The 23,563-nt window shown below is 32.5% G+C and overlaps 1 protein-coding gene across 1 annotated transcript in view; it reads right to left on the bottom strand.

The window, feature by feature from the left end:
- Positions 1 to 23,563, bottom strand: part of LOC144477162 (klarsicht protein-like) — a 126,081-nt gene that overhangs the window by 66,103 nt on the left and 36,415 nt on the right. Inside the window, exons 8-10 of the mRNA XM_078194650.1 lie at positions 23,069 to 23,239; positions 20,671 to 20,808; positions 17,796 to 17,901 (exon numbers count right to left, since the gene is read on the bottom strand). Of these exons, the coding sequence (XP_078050776.1) occupies positions 17,796 to 17,901; positions 20,671 to 20,808; positions 23,069 to 23,239 (415 nt within the window). The remainder of the gene's footprint in view (positions 1 to 17,795; positions 17,902 to 20,670; positions 20,809 to 23,068; positions 23,240 to 23,563) is intronic.

The following is a 23,563-nucleotide window of genomic DNA, read 5'->3' as shown; positions in this document are numbered from 1 at the left end:
TAACATATATTTTAATGTATCTTTTTGTCATGTATTTACGTCTGTTTCGTTAAGTTCAATTTACGTAATAATCGACTGATTCACTTGACTCGTTTTGTTTAGGAATTCGGAATTAAATCATGTCGAAAGTAATATTAAAATAAGACTAGCTATAAAATTAAACTCAGAGTAGGAATTCTGGCACGGTACGTGGCGACGCAATAAGCAATAAAGAAGACGCTTGTTGACTTGGGAGGCCACTGTACATAGTAAATAAACAAACACGTTCTTAAGAACATTCAAAAACAAATTATAGTCGATGTGGAGGAAATTTTTTAGATCGAGTAAAAATTTGGAGGGCAATTTTAATCGAAACGCTAATTTTTCCAATGAAGTATAAGTAACAGTATTAATTTCTTCAATAAAGTAAAAATTGAAATGTCAATTTATCCAATAAAGTAAAAATTGAAATGTCGATTTTTCCAATAAAGTAAAACTTAAAACGCCAGATTTTCCAATAAAGTAAAAAATCATAATATAAATTTGAAAAAATGTAAAACGTGGAGTCAAAATTTAAATGATTGTTTTTTGCATCGAACTAAAATTGAATAATAATTCTCTCTACATGCGTATATAAAATCTAAAACAAAGCTGTTACCAAACACGAAATACGTACAGAATTCATGGAAACGGAGATTTGTTGAAACAACAAATCTTTTATGATTACGTAACAAATTAACAAGGCAATAAACGCAACGAATACTGGAAATTTACATAAACGTTGTGCACGAACGATTGCCAACAATTGTTACCAGCATCATGCAGCAAATTCAACTGCACAATAATAAACGCAACGAATACTAGAAATTTTTATAAACGTTTGCCAACAATTATTTCCAGAATCATGCAGCAAATTAAACTACACGCTTCCACCGTGCGTTTGAATTCATTTTTCTGTCGATCAGCGCCCTTTATTACTGTTCTTTATTACACCGTAGCCAAGTACAATACGATAGATGATCGATAAGATAACGCGCTCCTTAATATCAGACTGCTGCGCGTACGAGTGGTGAAATCGGTGGAGTCATCATAGGTCATCGTATACGAAGCTCGCTACATTTGCAGTAAATTCGAATTTGCTGTAGAACGAAATAAGAAACGCGATTAATGTTAAGCGAAACTTTCATTGCATTTGCAACTTTACAAGTCTTTCGGAGGGAAAATGGATTTCTCTTTGAGAGAGAAAGAGAGAGAGAGAGAGGGGGGGGAGATTCTTTCTGCGAAGGAAATAAATCTGCGAGGATGTCGGCTGGCAGCTAATAGACTGCAGGTTAATGCGTTCGCTATCAATGGAAATGCACAATACTCGATGAAAGTACACTTTCCATAATGATTTCGGAGCTGCAATTTGTTTAATTTCAGAAATCTGTTAATTAGAGAAATCAAGTGTAACTTTAACATATTTTAAGCAATTAGCTGCGTCTATTTAACTTTAACACTTTGCGGTCATTTGGCTGTAAAATATTTCTATTATTATAGGGTAATTAAATCTATTAACATTTTTATATGTTCATAACATTAGCATTAGACGATATTTATTTTATCTATGTTATTTATTTCGTTTATAGTTCACTTATTTTATTCATTGCCAAAGGCATCTAATGTTTCAAAAATTATACATATAATAATACTGGAGCCTACAGTAGCTCAATATTAAATTGTAGTTTCCATTTTTATTATATTGATTTTATTAGAATAAAGGAGTCAGTGGATGCAATAAGTTACAATAGTTTTAAGTTGTACAGTATTGTTATAGATCCTTAAGCTAAAATGCAAGGAGTGTATTTAAATAAATAAATATATTGATTTTATTAATCGCAGAAGGTATCTAATATTTTAAGAATTATATAATAATACCGGAGCTGATAGTAATACTCACGGTAGTAGTAACAAATTATTTGGTTACCATGATAACCGATTCGCAAGCTACCCATCCCAGGAAAAAGCCGATTTATAGGCTACCGGTCGGTGAAGCGTTAAGATCAATTTTGCCCGCGTTTTATCGATCATATTCCATGTGATTTCTTTGGAAAAGTTGTTCCAGTACTATTCCAAAATATACGAAGTTTACGAACACGTTCCGCAAGCGTTTTAACCTAAATCATATAAAAAGTAATATATAAAATTTCCATTTCCTTATGACGTGCATACACGTCGTCCGCAGCTGAGGACATTCAGACATCCGGAATTCGCGTTCTCCATAAATTGTAAACTTTATGCGTTCACGGTAAATGCAAGCGTACAACCGTAAAGTTACTTTACGTGTTTACACCGATTGCAAATGGAGAAACATAATTTCATTATTTAAATTCCAGTTCAACGAAGTCGCAGACGTTCGAATTGCCATTCCATTTGATTTGTTAATTGGATCTTATTGCTTCAGCTACTCTCCGCCAGGAAATAAAGCAATTCTTCCGTCTTAATTAACAGATTCAATTTACATGGAAATTTCGATGCGATAATAATCTTATTTAACAAAATTCCAAGGTCCGTTCTTTGTACATTCGATCCATTTGCATCCTATGTATGCAACAGAAATTTCAGCTTCGATAAAAACTGCCACATTTTTATTCTCCTTCAGCTGTATCTACCAACGATAAAAATTTTAGTATCGATAAAAACTGCATTATACTTTTAACGCACTGCGCTTGATGTAGTTTTTGCCGGACTTCCCGCGGCGACAAACAAGTAATCAATTTTAGGAACGTGTTTACGCGATGTTGACGTTTGGGCGTTCTATAAAAAAGATTGAAGTCATTGTGCCTCTCGATTTTATGAGTCAAATTATAGAAAATGTAAATCTTTATCGACGATTGCAATTTAGATGCCAGTAAAACGCTGACAGCAAGATGCACACATGCGAGATGCATATATTAAATATATAATGTGTGCATTATGTTTATCTATATCCTTAAAAATATGCACGTTATCTCATAATACGAAAATATTAAATATCGCGTAAATTAAAATTGTCTTCTTCAAATTAAATTAAGTTTATTCAATAATGACGAATAGATTAATTAACGTTATTTACGAATAACAAATAAACCGACTCGTTATTATTTTATTCGTTACCGTGAACAATAACTGCCCTACCCTGCTTCAATTAAATTGCTTTCTTCAAATTAAATTTATTCACGAGACATAGATTAATTAACATTACTCACGAATAACAAATAACCAAACTGACTCATTATTTTATTCGTTATTCTGAACAATAACTGTCTCGCGAGTTGCCCAACTCAGTTTCACGCAAAATAGAAATACTACGAGACAAATAGCCATTCTGCATGTACAACTGAAGATTTCGCGGAAAAATTGTTAAAACCAAGGAAACGACGGCATCCGAATAGTCGCGAAGAATGCGTAACGTGTAGAATGCAGGAGAAACAGTTGTTTAACATGCACGGTGGAGTCGTTAGCCGGATTTAGTTCTGCGGCGTGCCCGTTCCCGACACAGCGTCGAACACAGAAGCTGATCGATAAATGTTATTCAAAGCGCTCGCATCATGCAATTTTCATTTGACGTCGTTTTGGTTTCCGTGGCCGTGCACAGCCGGCGTCGTGCACAGGCCGCGACTTTTACTCGGCCGGGGCTCGCGCGAGAGCCGTATCCTGCGCGCTGACGTCGGACAATGAAAGTAGGAATAATATTCAATGGGGCCCCGCGCGAGATACGGTAGCTGGATTCAGAGCGATCTATTATCAAGCAGAGATACACGGATTTGACAGGTAACGGAACGGTGCTCGTGAAGAATACCGGGTTTATCTTCCGGGATGATGTCAGACAGTGAACGATCATCGTCGCTGCGAAGAAACCCGAAGCAACGCGCGCGGGCGCGCGGGGCCTTCTTTTTAAATAGAATTTACGAGCCTGGAACTGCAACTTTGATTCGAAACGCTCGAAAGAATTGTCTTGAAACAGGATCTGGGAACGGTTCTGGTATCGGTTTCGATTCTTAACACGGTTATGGGCAATCGAAAAAGCCGCGCAACTGGACTGCAGATATTTATGCGAAATTCAAATTGTTTGCGTTATTTAACGGGAACACTGGAGCTGTATAGACATCTATTTTTCTGTCTAGAAATTAATTAAATGATAAGAAGGTAGCAGTTTTTATGCAAAATTAAAATTGTTTATTTAAGGAAACACTGGAGCTGTATAAACGTCTATTTTTCTGTCTAGAAATTATTTAAATGTTATTATAGTAGCATTTTGATATTTATTAAATGCTTGAGAATTATTTTTAAATTTGACTATTAAATATTATGCGAATTAATAATTGTTCGTGATGATTGAAAGGAACAGGAATTAAATAAAAATATATTGTTTCTTTTAATAGTGGTCAAAAATTGCAAATAGTGTAACAATATTATTCAATTCTTCTTATGTCTGTATAATGTTATGTTTCAGTGACTGATTTTTGCTATAAATGCATAACTGTTAAAATGTATATCGGTTTATGTTTTGGTTTTTCAGGAACAATATTATATCGATTTTTTAATTTTCCGATTCTTGGTTTCCTTTTTTGTATGACACTTTGCAAATTATTGCAATATGTAGACACATCGTCCAGATTTTCGACTTAAATACAGAATCCATAGTTTTAACCCTTTGAACTCGTTTATTAACTATAAAATGAAGACATTTGTTTCAACCTGCAGCATTTTCATTTGATACGATTGTTTTTCTATTAAATACATACGACGTAAAATGAGTATGATTACAGAAGTACATTTATTGCTTGACAATTTGTCGAATATAAACGAACTTAATCACGTAAAAATTATTTTGAAAATAGTTCAACCATTTTTTCAAATTGCTAATATCTGAAGGAAGTGTGATGTATTTACTATGTGTAACGTAAAATAAAAGCACAACCGAAACCAGGAAGCGAACAATAACAGTTACAGAACCGGTATACAGTGGTGCGAATAATTATAGTCTCCAAAGTAACTTTCACATTTTTACTAACACTTGACCAAAGCTTTATAGAACATCATATTTGCATATTGCTCTATTTGGAATAATACGAGATAAAAACATAGAAACGTAGATTTCTCTGTGGTTTGTTGCTTGAATATCAGTAAAGATGTAAAAGATAACTTTGAATTTATAATTATTCACAGCATGGTACGTGGTTTTATTTAGCAGAGACACCCTGTATATTTAAAAAAAGAACTTAACGAAATATATTTGTTTACAGTAAATTCTCTTTAGTTGTCTCTTAATTTGTAAAGAAAAATGGACCACTTGGGAAGAGTGGTCGGTCACAAAAAAAATGGCGCGAGGATTAAACAATAGTATCCTCTCTTCCCGAACTGCCCATTATTTACAGATCGGGGGACAATTTAGGAACAATTGAGGAGAATTTACTATATTTTTACATTAGAAATAATAGAAAATGGAAATATACATGTATGTTTAATTATTATAGAGTCAAAGGAAGTTTTACGTTGTTGCTGACATCTAAACGAGAACTTAACAATATATATATATATATATTTATTTATTTTTATATGATTAAGTTTTTGCTTAGATACCAGAAACAAAGTAAAACTTCGAATCTACAATTATTAAACTGCAAATATTACGCATTTCTATTAGAAATGAATAGACACAATTTAAAACAGTGCAAAAATTAAAAAAACTAAGAATCGATTCGAATTTGTTGAAATTATTAACGAAAGAAAATAATGCTTAGATCATCTGTCCTGTAGTTGATATAGATAATCTTTATTTTGCATGTGGATCCGCTGTCTAATTGATCATCAATTTAAAAGTATCAAAACCAATACAGATTATAACAATTATGAAATCTTATCGATTCTTAATAACTATTTCTTCAACTAAAACCGACATAAAGCAATTGTTGTCAGTTATCAAAAATAATCACTTCCAGAACCTTTTCAAGAGGTTGTTGCTTCAAGAAGAACAATAGACACATCGCTTTATTACCAATCCAAAGTGTGGGGAATCGTGAGGTCATTTATGAATATTTATACCGGATATATGAAGTCATTTACTTCTGGATTTACTTCATTTCGTACCGCAAGACTTCCAGAATTGTAAATTGGAACAGCTGTTATGGGTCAGGGAACGATTACATTGTGGGTCACGTTTAATTCAATTATTTTTCAAGAAAAGAAAGCATCGTTAACATACTGTTTCATTCGTAGATTATAGTTCCATTGAAATTTATGAATCTTCTCAAGCATGCACGGTTTCATTAAACCAACGAATAGATCAGTTGCTCTTTCATTAGCATGTAAATATCGTACGAGAGGAAAGAGCGTGAAATTCCAGCGACCCAACATCAACCTGTTCGTTATCTAATTTAAAGGAAATAAATAATACAGTGATGTATGAACAATGGATTTGTATTCTACATATAGTTCGTCTAAATTTAATTTGTTTCAATATAATTTGCCTGTATCTAATTTTCTTGAGAATATAACTTGTCAATACCTAATTTGTTTGAGAATATTGCCTAATTAGAAATATATGCCTACATATATTTCGTCTAAATATAATTTATCTATACATACAATATGTCTAAATATAATTTATCTATAAATATAATCTGTCTAAATATAATTTAACTAAATAAAATTTGTATAAATATAACTTCTTTAAATGTCATTTCCAATACAAATTCAGAAAAGACCAATATATAATTTTAAAAAGAACTTTCTACAAATATAAACCAACAACTTCTCTGTTCGACACCGAGAACAAATTGTTCGCGTTTCCATTCGAATAAACACAATAACTGCAGGCATGAAATAATTCACTAGATTAAATGCTGATGTGTTCAAACAATTATGTAACTGAATTCATTTGCACGCGTCGCTATTGAACTCTCGCGTAGACATTTTTCACTTCGCAGAAGGAATTTAGAAATACGCTACCTTTCGCAATCATACTGTATTACATCAAAATGACGTTCATGCATGCTTGAAGATCGTATTCTTCGATAAGGAATATACGTCACCTTCAAGAATAAGAAAAGTTAACTTATCTCAACGAAAACTAGAATCTTTCACGCGTCATTCTTTATGTAATGTATTTGACATTGGCTAAAATGAATTAACTGGTACGATGACTTTTGTTTTTTAAATAATTGGTATATTTAGGTCACGACAGACTCCAAATAAAAAACATAGGAAACAATATAGAAACATAGGAAATTAAATTTCCTACTGCAAAATAAAATAGAAATACAGCGAGGGGGAGGGGGTTAGTTATTATTACAGTATGTGAGTTAATTTATTGACACCATATTTTTTATCAAACATAAAAATTAATTACAATTTATCGAGTATACGTTTCCATTTACAATTATTGATACTGTGAAAGTTTCACTCCGAGAAATTTTTATAACAGATATTTTAATCGTAGCAACGAAATTTAAGTAAATTCTATCCTACCGTTGTGGCAAGTTAATAATATCCATATTTAGTAGATTACGTATCAAAATCTTTATCACGAGTTTCAGTCGTTGTTATAACGCAAAAGGTTACTCAAATTTATCCATTTAGAATTACTCTTTGTCAATTATATTGTTAGATACGCGAGCGCAAACTTTACCGTGTTAATAAATTTTATTCGAGTTTCACTATTTGAATAAAATTTGGTTCATTATTGCGAGGGTGGGAGGTAGAAATTAAACAAGGTAACGTTTAATGGAATATTTTAATATAATTTAAAGCTATTCTCCGTTAATTTTATTTTAAAGTTGGCCGTTATTGAAATAAGGTATTATTCGATTACCTTTCGAATAAATTGCTCGAGTAAGATTTTTGTAAATAATACATCGAATAAATTCTTCGAATAAAATTTGATTCGAATAATATTTCCAATAAATTGTTTGAATAAAATTTGAACATTCGATGAACGATTCTATTCGAAGAAAAAAAAGCAGTCGGATAAAATTCTGCTGACTTCAGCGACGAAACGAGTTAAAAATTTGATTGGATCCTCGGGAGAGCACGCGTTTAACAGCTGATAGCGACTGACCTGGGGGTCATCGAGTGAAACAAGGATTTACGGGTGGAGGGTTTAACACACACGGAAACGTACGTACAGGCGTCATCCGGCAGATCCTCCCCGATAATCTCCTGGTACGCGCAACAGGTATCCGGTGGATCTTGGCTGCGCTCCGGTTTCGCGGACATCATCGCCAGCTACGATCGGAGCTCGTTCCTCGCGAGACGATTAACAGTTCTCTAATATCCGACGTTAATCTGCCCCCGTTGATTTTCCTTTTATTGCGTCGGCTAATTGAACAGCTTCGATCCACCCGGCGTCGAGGATTCGAACGTGTATACTTAAAAAGTTTCCGGCACCAATAAGAAACGAGCCAAAGTTAAAGTTCTGGTTTGCGGTCGCGCGGATCGCTGCGACCGAAACGATTCCAATGGAATAGCTTTTCACAATCCACTAGCTACTTTCGGTACTGTTTTTTTGCTAGAATTCGATCTGCGTTAGTAATCGGAGCAACCGAACGCTTGATTTTATCAACGAGATTTAATTGGACACCCTTAGCATCGACGACTTTCGTTTTTATGCAATTTTGTGACCTTTTAAATATTTATTAATGTTTATGTATTTATGGGTGATAATTTTATTTGTGAATATTTATGAATTTGTGAATGATTATGCATTTGTAAATAATTATGCATTTGTGAATGTTTATGCATTTGTGATTTTATGAACATACTAAATCGTATGCATTTGTGATCACTCGTACGTGTTTGTGAATTTTAATACGGTTTTAGTAATTTGTATGTATTAATAGCAAATTCTATTTATGTGCGGCAATTTAGATGCATTTGTAACAATTTTTATGCATTTGTGGTAATTTTTATGCATTTGTAGCAATTTTTATGCATTTGTGGCAATTTTTATGCATTTGTGGCAATTTTTATGCATTTGTAGCTATTTTTATGCATTTGTAATAATCTGTATTCATTTGTGGTAATCCGTATGCATTTGTGGTAATTTGTATGCATTTGTGGTAATTTGTATGCATCTGTGGTAATTTGTATGCATTTGTAGTAATTTGCATGAATTTGTGGTCATTTTTAGGCATTTGTAGTAATTTGCATGAACTTGCAGTAATTTGTACGCATTTATGAACTTTTATATATTTATTAATTTGTATGTACCCGTAATAATTTATAGGCATTTGCAAAAATCTGAATGCATTTGTAAATTAATAATTTTGCCCTAACATTTATGCACTTACAATTTCTCACGTGTTTATGAATCTGTATGCATCAATAATGTATATTCGGAAAAAATAATATACACGAAGATTGTATGCCAGATTTTACTTTATTACAATATCCGTGAAAGTTCGCGTTCAGTGATCGCGCATTTATTTCTTGCAAGTTTTTTTATGAACGTATTGTCTGTCAAGTATCGTTTAATCCGTAGCCGACGCGATCTGTTACGGAACACCACCTACGAGATATTTCGTAAAGGCGGACTTGTCCTTCGCGCGAATAAATTCGTGCTTAATGGACGTAAATAGTGGCTGGTAGGCGTCTGGAATCGAATTAACACGTTCATTGTCCGTATATCTTAGCTGGAACTACCACAAGAACAATGACTTCCGCGAGATCGATAATAAACAATTTGCTTTGAGCCTCTCCGCTGTGAACGTATTACAAAGCTATCGAAAATTACCGACAGCAATTAAATTATCTATGGAGTTTTTCATCTGTGACACTTCGATTATTATATTTCATACAACTTTTGGAAAACGTTAAGGTAAATTTTATTTTCTAAGAATGTGAGGGAGTAAACGTAATAAAATTTACGCCAATAAATAAAAGTATACAGACACGTACGCGCGTGTTGACAATTAGTTGTCAAACGGTGCGCTATTCTCAATCGAGATAAGCGACATTTACCAACAATTAAGGTTGCTAAAATTGCGGCAACGTAACATGAATACACACGCGAAACTGATGCGAATGAATCCAGTTTCACACGACTTTATCTCCCGTTAGTTCATTCGTCACATTCGTAATGTATTCCACACCTGTAGTTCCGACCAGATTAGATATTCATATCCAATGGTATAGATGTTCCAATTTTATTTGTAGAAACCATATAAACAGTATCGCATCGCTCGGAAAGAATCGATCAAAATTGTTGGAATAACATTTTTATTAAAATGTAATTATCTTATTACAGAATGTAAATGCATACGTACCGTTTTAATACTTATGAACGGTAATATAAAATGGACGGCATTTATGAAATGCGCGATTATTAATTATTTATGCAATTTACATTTTGGGCCTGGAACCTGTTGGAAGATCTTTCCATAATGATCAACAGACTAATTGTTGAAATTTCGTTAGACAACAATTGACTCGTTTGCAATAGAAGAGATTTGATAAACATTGTAGAATATGTTATCACATAAAACAGAAATTGTTTGCATTAATTGCAAGTACATATATGTTTATTCTTCTTTCTAATGATTTTAACGAGTTAAATGGAAGGCAGCAGCTGTTGTAAGTTCTCTAAATTACTTCATAATAAAATAAATTTCTTTTTTATTCTGCAGATCTTTTTGTCACAAATGCATAAAATTCATTATAATAAGCGTGTGTAATAATGAAGTGTATACGATTTATGTGAAATAATAAGAAATTAGTTAATATCTGTGTATTATAAAAAAATGTTTATTATTTATAAACGTTTTATGTGTCTATATATGAATAAAAGTCGCCTAACATTCGTGTATGATAATAAATTGTCTAATATCTATGACTATATAAATATGACAACAAAATATCTAACATTTGTCTACGATAGTAAATTGTATAATACTAGTATTTGATAATAAATTGTCTAATAACAATTTATTAGAAGATGTCTAATATCTATGAATGTTTCTATCTCTATACGACTAGAAATTGTCTAATATTTGTCTCACAATAAATTAGATGAATAAATTAGAATAATAGATAAATCTATTATCTGTGCCTCATGATAATCTATTTAATGCATCTATTATAATAAATCACCTAACATCAACATATGATAACAAATTTTTCATAACTTCAAGACCAAAATTATAATCGCTAACTGTTAATCAGAATGATAACGAGATAATCTAAAAAATTAAAAGTTAAGAGCTCATCATTTGTACCTATACTACAATTTAAAAAACAATCAACAATCTAGAAACGAAAGGTTCGTCGATTTCACCTCCGAACGTTCCAATTAATATGCACCAATTAAACAAACTCGTGTCCAAAAATCGATAGCGTACTCCGATCACCTGCTACACATTAGACTTCAGACTGTTATAAAAAAAAAAATAGGTAAGAACAGCGAATCGAGCAGCACTTGGCAACACATCGGACTCGAGCGTACTGGCAAGGTTTCCGAAACGTCAAAGAAAGCGCGCGCGTGGCTGCGAGCCGAGCGGAATACGAACTATCAGCGGCGTTCCTCTCGCGAGTGAAACGAGCTACTGAGCGTGTGGCACACGCGGCGATCGTCTCGACGATCCTCCCGCAAACCCGACGACGACGACGACGACGGGGACGACGGGGACGAGAACGGCCGAGCGCACCGGTTCGTGGTGCTCCGTCGGCCGGTGCTGCTTCTTATATGGCGAGACCCGACGATGCACCCGATGCACCGCGGTGCACCACCGGTGTGCAAACGCAATGGTGCGGGGACCGCGTCCACCCACGTGCGCGCACCCACACGCCTCGCGAGCAACCTTCGCGGCGCGACCGATCGCGATCGATGCCTCGGAGGAGTCGGAATCACGGCGTGTACCTCCGTCGAACTTGACTCACGGCTCGATAGATAATCGTTTGTTGGCTCCGAGCGAGATGATCGTCGAGCCATCTTCGAGAAATGATGCAGACGCAGCGTTACACGGTGCGGTATTGGGTCCGAAAAGATGGCCAAAATACGATTTTCCAGATCGTGTGTGAATTGAAACATCTTCGTGTTGTGTCTACAAGAGTGGTATCTGCAAAAGTAGTATCTACAACCTATAGTATCTACAACTTGAAATATCTACAACCTATAGTATCTACAACAGTAGTATCAATAACTTGTAGTATCTACAACAGTAGTATCAATAACTTGTAGTATTTACAAGAGTAGTATCTATAATTTGTAATATCTATAATTTGTAATATCTATAATTTGTAATATCTATAATTTGTAGAACCTATAATTTGTAGTATCTCCAACCTGTAGTATCTACAAGAGTAGTGTCTACAAGAGTAGCATTCTGCAATGTATAGTATCTAGAACCTATATTATCTACAACCTGTAATATCTGCAGCCTGCACTATGTTTTTTATTTATCTACTCGTGTAACGTTGTTCTGTATCGAAAAGAGACTATTACACTACTCATTTTTCTCTTCAACCATTTCTGAAATATCGCATAATTATTAAAATTATTTATTTATTTTTGTGATGAATATACTGCGGATTTTATGCATTTATGAGAAAAATTGATAATTTAAATTCAAAGCAGTAAAGACATTTAAAGAAACTGCAAATACTATTGTATTCCTATCAACTCGATGAAATTATTAATGAGAAAAATTAATGTGTATGTATCTGATGCATCTTGCAATTGATACGGACAGTTTTTATTTTGTATAAAAATCCGCAGTTTAGTGATTTGTAAGATGTGGCGATCATTTTTTCTTTACGTTCACTTTTCAGACAGGTATACGTTATAGTTTCGAGCAATATTCATTTTTCTTTCGTTTCTTTACAATCGTTTAAGTTTGAAAATGATCTATTATTTTAATAAATAATAGATACTCTCCGTTTGTGGAAGCGAGTCTCAATATTAATAACGCAAAAGAAGCAATTGTTGCGGAGATGTGGCAATGCGACACATAATTTTTACATTGTTTGTTGTACTGCGATCTTTGCATCAAAATAAGGCGCGTTAAATGATATATTATATTATCATTTAGCTGCTAAATAAAATGAAACCAGGGTATAAAATTGTTTTAAGTAATTTGTTTATTGTTTTAAATAGATTTTTTTATATCTTGTAATAGTTTTTAATACTTACTAACAGTTTCATATAGTTTATCATAATATTTAAGTTATTTTAGATAGTTTTTAGTTTCTTTTACATGTTTTTTTTAATAATTATATAGCTTTCATACAATGCAAATGATAATAACATTTTATTTTAAAAATAAATGGTCACGTTTTGAATCTATTCATTAATAAAAATATTTTGGATACTTTATTAATAATTTTTATTTTTGTTTATAACTATCTTTTTAAGTTAAAATAATCTAAATATGAAAGTAAGTACAATTTAAACAATTTAGCGGAGAATTGTAGGATTCTTTAATCAATAATTGTATTGAGATGTATAATACAAACGTTTTCATTTGTTGATGTGATGATTTGGTTGGAACTTACTCAGAGAAAGATCCTGTGTGTTTTTTGTTGTGAAAATACAAAGATGACTGCTTTTTAATAAATTTATATTGTTATATTCTTTATTAACAAAATGTCTCAATTATTTACCTTTGTTATTAACACGATAATAAAATATTTAAAGTATTTACTTTTTTTATTAACACGATAACAGTATGTCTAATGTATTTACCTTTCCATTAACACAGTAATAATATATTTAAAGTATTTACCTTTGTTATTTATACGTTAGTCATATATTTAAAATATTTACCTTTGTTATTAACATACTGTTGACAGTATACTGGGGAATCCATCTTACCTCAGTTCCTGCACATTTTTGGTTCAGATGAGAAGTAAAAATTCGCATTTAAAGGAATAAGAGTGGTCCATTAAACAAAAGTTTTTATTCGATATTCTTGAACACAGCTAACAATAATGCTAGTAGTGTTCATTAGTGTGAAATATTTTTCACTTTTGGAGATTAAAAATATTAATCTCGTCAAATACGCGTTAAAAAATTAAACGCTAGCATATTTCTTTCTGTAAGATGTAGACAATCTGGCATAATTTCACTTAAAATATACAATTTAATGCAAAAACCGAATATTACGTGTTTTGTTTCCTATAAGCAGTCTTGTAGATTTGCATGTAAGCTGTGGTCTGTTACTATGATCCATACAAGGCAACAATTATTTCTACTTTTGCATTATGTAGAAGTTTAATATGTGACAATTTTATGAAGGAAAAGGTAAAAGACTGTGCAGTATAGAAACAAGAGAATTTTGCAATATAGAATTAAAGACATGTTGCAGTGTAGAATTAAAAGCATATCGCAGTGTAGAATTAAAAAATATTTGCAATGCAGAATAAAAAGAATTTAGCAGTGATTGAATAAAAATGTATCAATTCTCACAAAACTATAAAAGAGAACACTAGCGGATTCTGTTTCTATTAATATGCTACGTTTATTTATAGCAATTAACATAAAAAAATTGCTGTCGAAATACTCATCATCATTGACGCAAAACGATTTATTACAAAAGCCAATAGTTTCCAACAGCTTTTCAATGTAGCACGAGTTGTCATAATCCCCTCATTACATTTTCTTTCCAAAAATTTGTTTGTATATTCGCAGGTTAAATGTATCCACACATTATCAATCACGTTTTCGTCTTTTCCGTGATTAAAATTCAGAAATTAGCAATTAACGTTAAAGTGATTTAGTCTTTATCCCAAAGTGTTTCTGATTGCGATCTGAAGATAATAAAACTATTTTTTCTAAACAGAAGATTTGTCAGATATTAATAAGGTGAGAATAGTAGATGAATGTCTGTGAATTAATTCATTTTGTAACAAAATACTTTTTCTCCCACATCACCAAACCGTATAAAATAGTAATAACTCGCGTTTTCTTGTCGTGCACCGTTCGAATTCAATTTGAACCGAAAGTAAAATTTTGCAATTATATTTTATATTATAATAATATATACATTTTAACCAGAAACAGTTCTACGAAATATGGAACCGACGTAGCAATAATATCAAAAGACTACGATCTTTTAATGTAATAAAAATAACATCTTGATATAGTACCGATGACAACAGGATATCAGATTATTGTCTGCTATCACACATTCCTTTGAAGATAAAAGTTAATCCCTCTTACACTTTAATGAACATTGTTTGATTTAACAAAGCTATTGTTCACGTCCCTGGAATTACAACCTACGTATATCGACTCAGTAAAAGCAGCTTATTATAAATAATACAGTAACATAGAAATTATTTTATATTTATTTTGTATTTATATCAACTTTTATTTAGTTTAAATCACAAAATAATATTTGTGACAATTAATGAAAAGACAGTAGTAACAAAATAATATTTGAGGTTTTATAGCAGCTTACGTTTCATTTTGTTTATGTTCTTACAACATCTACTTGTATAATCATTTATTTAGTAAAAATGTACTATTTATTATTTATTTATTTTTTATATTGTTTGTTCTTCCGTTTATTATGTCCTCGTTTATTTGCTGCAATTATGTTAAATTTTTTATGTAAAAAATTTTACAAGTATGTCTGTTTGTTATCATTATCGTTATAAATTATAAAATCGTATAAAAGATTGTTACTGTAACACTTTAGATTGAAATAATGTTCAGCTTTACCGGACTGAGTGATCTCAATACATTTCATGCGGTTTCCAATTAGGCGTACGAAAAAATTCAGTTTTTAGCAGAACTAATTGTATTGCGTGCTCACGTGTCAGTCAATGTCTACTTGCTATAGAAATCAGGTAGATAAATTCGGTGTGCATAGCTAACAACTTTGTAAAACTATCATGCTGCATTCATGGCAAATGTTGCAACGGAGCCGTTGAAGTTCGGGTCGAAATATAAATAAGATAGCATTCGAGCGTAAACGAGAATCGATTTTTATTACAACCGCCATACAAATAATAAATACGACAGTCGCATTCGCAAGATCTTATTGAAATAAAAGTGTTAAATTCGTTATTAAACTTGAATCGACATTAACAAACTCGAGTATACGCTGAAATGCTACGAGAATCGGTCGAGCAATAACAATATCGAAACTAAACGATAATACTTTCTAAATAGGTAACAAAAAAACAGAAACAAGAGAATAATTAGTACGAAGCCACAACAAAGCAGTATTTATTATATAATAATTACAATGAACGTGTACAAATGTCAACTAAAAATGAAAATATTCTAAAGGTCTATTACAATCGCAACCATGTTCGTTGCAATAAAGCAAAGTTAACAAGGATGATATTAATTAAAATAATATACGTCTATATAAAATCATATATATAAACGTCTGCCGATAAAAAAATAGATATTAATATCGTGTAAACCTTAGTATACGGAGGATGTACATACGTTTTCACTTCACTAACGCGAAATTTTTCCGAGTCGTTGCATTCTTTCCGAAGAGAATAGCGATCGTTGCTTAACACTGTCCAAAACGTTTTAGCTTTCAATCACTTCGGAATCAATTTGACACATCACATTATTGTTAAATTGCATCAAAGCCGTTTAACATTTTGTCAAAAGGTAGATAGGTAGATAGATAGAGATAAAGAGAGAGAGAGAGAGAGAGAGAGAGAGAGAGAGAAAGTTCGGGTAAACGTTTTCATATGCAAAAGAAATTCATTACGCAGCATGCAAATGATCAATAAATTGATACAGGCGAATCTCAGCATGCACTTACGTGTATATTTATTATGCGCAAGCTATAACCATTTAACAAACACTCGAACTCCTCCGGGTACCGAATGCGTGTATTCAATTTTAATCATTCTAGTACGGCGTACGTAAGCGTCGGAATTTCAATATTAAATAATTGTTGATTGTTACAAACTACACCACATAAAAAAGGTAAAAAAAAAAGGACACTATTTATACCACTCCAATTATACCACTCTTACGAATATTTATCGTGTACAAGGTTATGCAAATATAAATGCATAATTCATACGCTAATACTCGACGTATCAGTCTTCGAAAGTTAACGCGAATAATTATGTACAAAAATTAGTTATTGTCGATCTTGAGGATTTATGAATGAATCGGACGAATTTCCCGTTTGTTATTCTTCATCGTTAATGCTCTCCGAATGTACAAATTAGTGAACTTGTTAACCGGGTGATATAGCGAAGACCAAATTTTTTTTAACCATTTCCCAAATTCGTCAATTATTCTATGCTCGAGTCGAATCGTTTCTGAACGATTCCGTATATCTTTAGAAACAATTGATAATTTTAAAACAGTCGATGTCGAATGATTAATTGTAATTTGTATAAGATGATTAATATTACTTTATGTTACATAAAATAAAGAAACAATGAATACAGTTACAATTAGCAAGAAATTCGAAGATTGGTTAAGAAAAACGGGGTGAATACAGGCGACCCGGTTAACAAATTAACATGCAGCTAACAGAATCTGTGGTCTGTTGAGCGTATAAAATATAATGTCACAGATTTTGAAGACGCTATTTTTTTTTATAGACGTGAGAAATTTATGAGGTGCGTTCAAAACTGCGATCGAATAAGTGAAATTAAAGTTCGCATTAGTGGAGAATTGATTCTCGGAATGGATCCGTTTAGATTGCGCTCCCTTCATGGGATTGTTCAAGACGGTGTCGAAATGGCTTGGATTTTTGTAAATTAAGAGAGAAGCAGGAATACGAGCCCGCTCAGTGCAGTGACCAATACAGCGGTCATGTACGACAGCGATATAGATAGTGATCGACGGTCATTTTGATTCTTGTACTCACCACGAATTTGTTTCCCGTATTTTTCACTTCGGAACGAATTGCACATCGATTCCATTAGAGCGTGTAGACATCTCTGATTTTCTCTGCACGCGTACTCAACTTCGGTCTAAAACACAAAAGGACAAGTCAGTTTTGTAATCCACGTGACCGATACATTTTCAAAATTATAACAGTTATTTATTATTAAACTATATTAGTAGAGTGACTACGTTCGAAAAGTTTTCGCTCACTTCTTAACAATTTTAAGAATTGTAGAGTTACATCTTGTTTAATTCTCTGTTGCATAGTTTTCCAACGACGCGAAATGTTTATATTTACTCAGATCTAATTACAAGTATCATAAAGGAAAAATGAATTTTTTTTTATCAATCTGTAGTAGAAACAATTATTTAAACAATATACTGTTTTAATAAACCAATCAAAAATTGAAACAGATAAAATAAGCCTTGAAGCTTAACAACTTATTTGTAAATAAACATTATCGTTATTAAGCAATTTTAGAGAATATTATAAGCAAAATTTATTCAGTATTTTTGCAGTGAATGATATATCAAGTCGTCTTTTTTAATTATCTAAATATACAAATACAAAAGACTTCATCAATAAATTATTATGTCATATTAATGTCACTGAAAAATAATCATTAAAAAATCAAGTTCTTTGCATTCAAATTTTGATTTTCTATCAAAGATTAATTAATTACCTAGCTACTTTAACTTATTCAATATCATACAAGGGATAACATGCAACTAATTAAAAAGTAACTAATTTCAGACACGGCAAAATCCTGCAGTATTATCGAGTTGTTACTATAAAATTACATTACACGAACAATCGAGAGACACAACAAGCACATCCTCCACCCCCAAGCATGCAGAAAAGTTGAATTTGTATAATGAACATACCTTGGCAAGAGCTATACGAAAACGTCGACGTAGCAAGCTCGTGATCTAAACACCAACTGGTGTGTTTATCTCTGTGATTTGGCGACAGTGTCACGGCGTGACGCGTTGCGAAAACAGAATAAAGGCAGAAGCAGCAGTAAACATGCAAGCAGAGGTTCTTACACGCAATTTGTCAAAAGCATACTTCTGCGGTGAAATGTAAATAGTTTACGATGTATGGCGTAATTATCATTCACACGTAAAGATCATCGTTGGAACATAATATTATCGTTGTAGTATATTCTCTTCTCTAACATTAAGTAGTGCCCGTTGCTCAAAAGAAAGCGCTCAAAAAAGTGTAAGACGATTGCCGCAAAACCACCCATGGTAACAACACTTTCGTAGAAGTAGCGTAAACGCTTTTTCCTTATTAGCAGAAAAGTTCGAGCCTAGCCGATTCTAAACAAACAATACCGCTTGACTTCAGCTACATTATTTATGCATTATTTTACATTATTATTACGTAGTATTTACAAGACAACGAGCGAAAAGTAGTCAGGAAGCGTAAAATAATGGAGAGAGAGTAAATACAATTTAAAACATGCAATAGCGTTGAACTTATTCATACATAATTATATGTAACTACTGATTAGTATCTGATTAACTTTCCATTGCATTATGCAGAAAATGTGTTGTGCTATACACGCATATTTTGTATTTGCTTTGTATTGTACAATTTTTTACATTCTCATCGTACACATCTTAAATAAGTGTTCAATATTTATGAAGTATAAGTGGCCAATAAACAGTTTACTTGATAACCAATTTATAATCAATTTTATAATCAACTTTTAATATAGTATTCGAGTATAGGAATTTTACCGATATTTTACGCCTACGTTAATGTTAAGAATAGAAGATAATAAAAATAAAGACAAAATAAGGACATAAAATAAATAAAATGAAACACTCTGCATAAACTAAATGAGGTAAAGGGTAAGGAATACAGGTAGACTGTCACCTGCTTCATCCAAGTCTCTTTCATTTTGATTTAATTCAAAATTTTTGACTATTATTATTATTGATTAGGTGGAGCGACCTACCGCCGTCCTTGCTCCTCGCGTCGATTAGTTTTTTAGTCTCTTGTTTACTAATAGAAGTGAGTTTCGGGAGGTCATAGACAAGTGAAAACTACGGGCGAGTAGGTCAGACGAAGCGATCAGAATACCTTTTTGCCCTTCAAGCAAAATTATGCCTCTTTTGAGCAACGGACAATACAATCTCCATCAATTGACTTACAATTTTGATTGCACGTAAATAAGCTGTCGCAAACGATAAAGTATTATTCATTAATTCATAATACTTCTCATCAATAAGTCCTAGAATAAGAATAATCACTGAAAATTTTGGTATTAGAATAAACAGGTTCCTTAAAATAATATTTATTTATTTTTTACAATATTCATCCTATTAACCAGTCTGGAAAAATATTCGTCCAAAATCCATAGATCAGCCTTGTCTACTTTGTACTAAATACAAGTTGTTCCCTTGTAAAGTCCGCATACAGCACTCGTATATTTACAATTATTTTCAAACGTAGGAAAGAAGTTAGCATTTCAAGTCAATAGAAAAGATTAAATAATATTAAATAAAGTAGCAACATTAAAGAAAGATATATCGGATTATTACAATGCACAAAAACGTCATTCGAAACAATGCACAAAAACGCCATTCGAAACAACGCACACATTTCAATGTTCATATGCAGTCGAGACATCAATCACACAGTTAAGAATAAAAGCTAAAAGCAGCAGCCAAAGAAATAGTAGCAAAACTCAAAAGAAGCGCGATGCGTTCGTTATGTTCAGAAATATATATTTTATGACGTCGCGCAAACGTAAAAAGGTTTGCTGGAATAAATTGCACACAAACTCTCGAATTCTCTTCAGCATTCCGTTAGATAGCCTAAACATCGATGGCAATATACGTACGCAGTCCTCGGGCATTGTCGCGGTGTTCGATCTTATAAACAGATTTTCGGCAAGAGACAATTGTGATTGTGACTTCTCCACCACGTTTCGGATGTCCTCCACATCGCTGTCGCTCTCTTCTGAGCTGTCAATGCTCTCCTGCAACACATTCAATACCACATTTATAATACCTTCAATAAATAATTTATGTATCTTAAAGTTAGCATTAACATGCAGCTATGCTAAATAACAGGACGCTTGTGAACTATTACTTATAATTTATCCGGAATTAATAATAATTAATAAGAAATTCATTCATGCATAAGTAGTTCTAATAGGCATTGTGGAATAGGTTTTTTCAAACAATTTACTTAGTTATTGTAAGAATCATGTTACAGTTTTTAAGTCATGAAAGTAGAAAAGCGTAGAGAATTGGATACAATAGCAATCAATAATGTTATTAAGTTTGTCAATTATTTTATAGCGGTAACTGTTACTTTCCATATTTGCAAAAACATGTACAGAGTTTTTATCAAACAGTGTCTACCCACAATTGCATGTACTCTAATATTTTTAAGCAGAATATTATAATTATTTATTGTCGGATCACTGAAACATTTAACAGAAAGAATTGTGTCTATTTTTAATTTTTCACTTTACTGTTAAAAATAGGAATTTCTTATTGCAACGAGCTACCCAAAAATGAAGCCTTTAAGAGAATTTACGAATAGATCGTAAGAGAGTGATCATTGTGTACTACTAATTGAAAGATATTGGAGTCAAGCAGAGAATTTAATGTTTTCGTGGAGTCATGGCAGTGGTGCTCAGGCTGTATTTGATCAGAAACGTACTCTCATAAAACTGGTTACCACTTTTATCTGCCGTGTTCTAAAATCAAGATAATGAACTGATCTACTGCAAACAAGGTAGTCCCACAGTTATACGATACATTTATAAATCATCAAACCTAAATATAGCATAAAATGAACTTTTGCAGTCATGCTGTTATAAATAATTTTCAAAAATCGAATGTTAAATATGAAATGTACGAAAAATAAGTAGAAGAACCAAGAGCTACAGTATTAAATCATACAGATTGTAGAAATAATTATGGAAAATACTGAAGAATGTTAAGAAAGGAGAACAATCATTTTTATAATAATATTATCGATTTTGCTAGTGATATTCTGCATGAAGTATTTTTACTATGTCTATATTATAAAAAGAAATATAAAATTCAGAGCTACGAGTGATTTGTCTGCGTCGTCCAAATTCCAAATCATGCTAAATGCAGTCGACTACAAAGGAACATGTACAGTGACGACGTTGCCCGTAATTACATCGTTTACCCTTGTTAAGAGATGATCAGAGCACAGACGCGTTCGCCTCGCAGAACTCTTTAGAAGAGATGGAGAAATTCAACTAGCAAATATATCCAACCAAAGAGGAGTTGACTACTTCGAATCTACTATCATTAATCTCATTTAAAATAGCAATATTTTCATCGTAGAGAAAGAAGATAAAACAGAGAATAAATAAATAAATAAACCCAACATACGACTCCTACAAATTATGCTAAGAAAGAACTAGTTTAAAAAGGTCATGTAACAAGGTAATAACTCGGTGTCAGGTTACAAGGTAAGAAAGAATTTATTATCAATGTTTAACCGTCCTTTTGTCAACACACACACATTTCAATCAAAGCTTTATTTGCTGCAGTGGAATTACATTCTGGTTCGATTGCTGTATCGATATTTTTATTTCCATATAAGTGAAGCACCATAACACAAAGGAGTAACTACAACTAAGGCGATGCGTGTGTAATTATGCAAGAGAGAATAAAAAAAATTTGTACGCGAACATAATTCTAGCCAATGGAAGCCATTAACACAATTATATACCGTTACAACACAGCTTTTACTGAAGCGTGGCGGACGTTACCGTTGTCGAACATGATACAATGGAATCTTTTGTGAGACACAATGTAAATATTAATGGTATGTACGAAACAAGGATGCACCGTGTGCTAATAATGCATCCATCTGTATTATTCACAAAATAAGCAGGGAATTATGTGTTAATATACGCTACGTGTAATTATCTACAAAATAGGAAGATGATCGTGTGCAAATTTAACACTAAACCTACTTGGAATTGTTGCAAATTTATTTGAAAATTGTTGCAAATTTGTTTGGAAATTGTTACGATTATAGAGACACTTTCACAGAAAATAATCGAATAAATGTCTTGTGTGGAGCATGGACTATAATAAAAATGGCGGATGGTTGTACCAAAATCACTTTTATTATTTTTATGAAGCATCGTATGTTTGTTTTTTAGTGCTCCGTAGGTTTAGTGTTATCTGTCACAGAAAGAATACGGACACTTGATCGAAAAAGAAGAAGAGAATGGAACGTACATGATGTATACGACTTCTAGGCAGTGGAGAACTAGCGGGAACCGCGCTCATACTGGAAGCACAATCGGACTGACTATCGAGGAAGTTTCGGTAATCGTCTCCAAAGTCCAGCAATCTTCGAGCAGTTTCTACGTCCAACGCTTCGCTGTATGGCTCGCTCATATACTTTTCCTAAACAGATCAACAAACGGTATTAAAAATGTGATACTAACAGTATAAAGATGATACAATGTCGTTAACACCAGAACTATTGGATAGTTAAAAATTGTATAACAGGTTTTTGAAAGAAAATTTGTAGTGTTTAATAGTTCTCGTGTTAATAGTGTTTCTTCGTTATTTTCGATCCTTTAATATTATAGTATTCTAAATATACGCATTTAATGTGAAAATTGCAGTAGAAAATTCGTGTTGAAATTTTCATGTTTATTTTTATGTATAACGTTATGCAAATATAACAAAATTAATTTTGGTAATTTGTTTGTCATATTTTGGACA

Source organism: Augochlora pura, chromosome 11, assembly GCF_028453695.1.
Source record: "Augochlora pura isolate Apur16 chromosome 11, APUR_v2.2.1, whole genome shotgun sequence".
NCBI classification, from domain to species: domain Eukaryota; kingdom Metazoa; phylum Arthropoda; class Insecta; order Hymenoptera; family Halictidae; genus Augochlora; species Augochlora pura.
The sequence above is the reverse complement of the archived record's forward strand: the minus strand, read 5'-3'. Positions and strand labels throughout refer to the sequence as shown.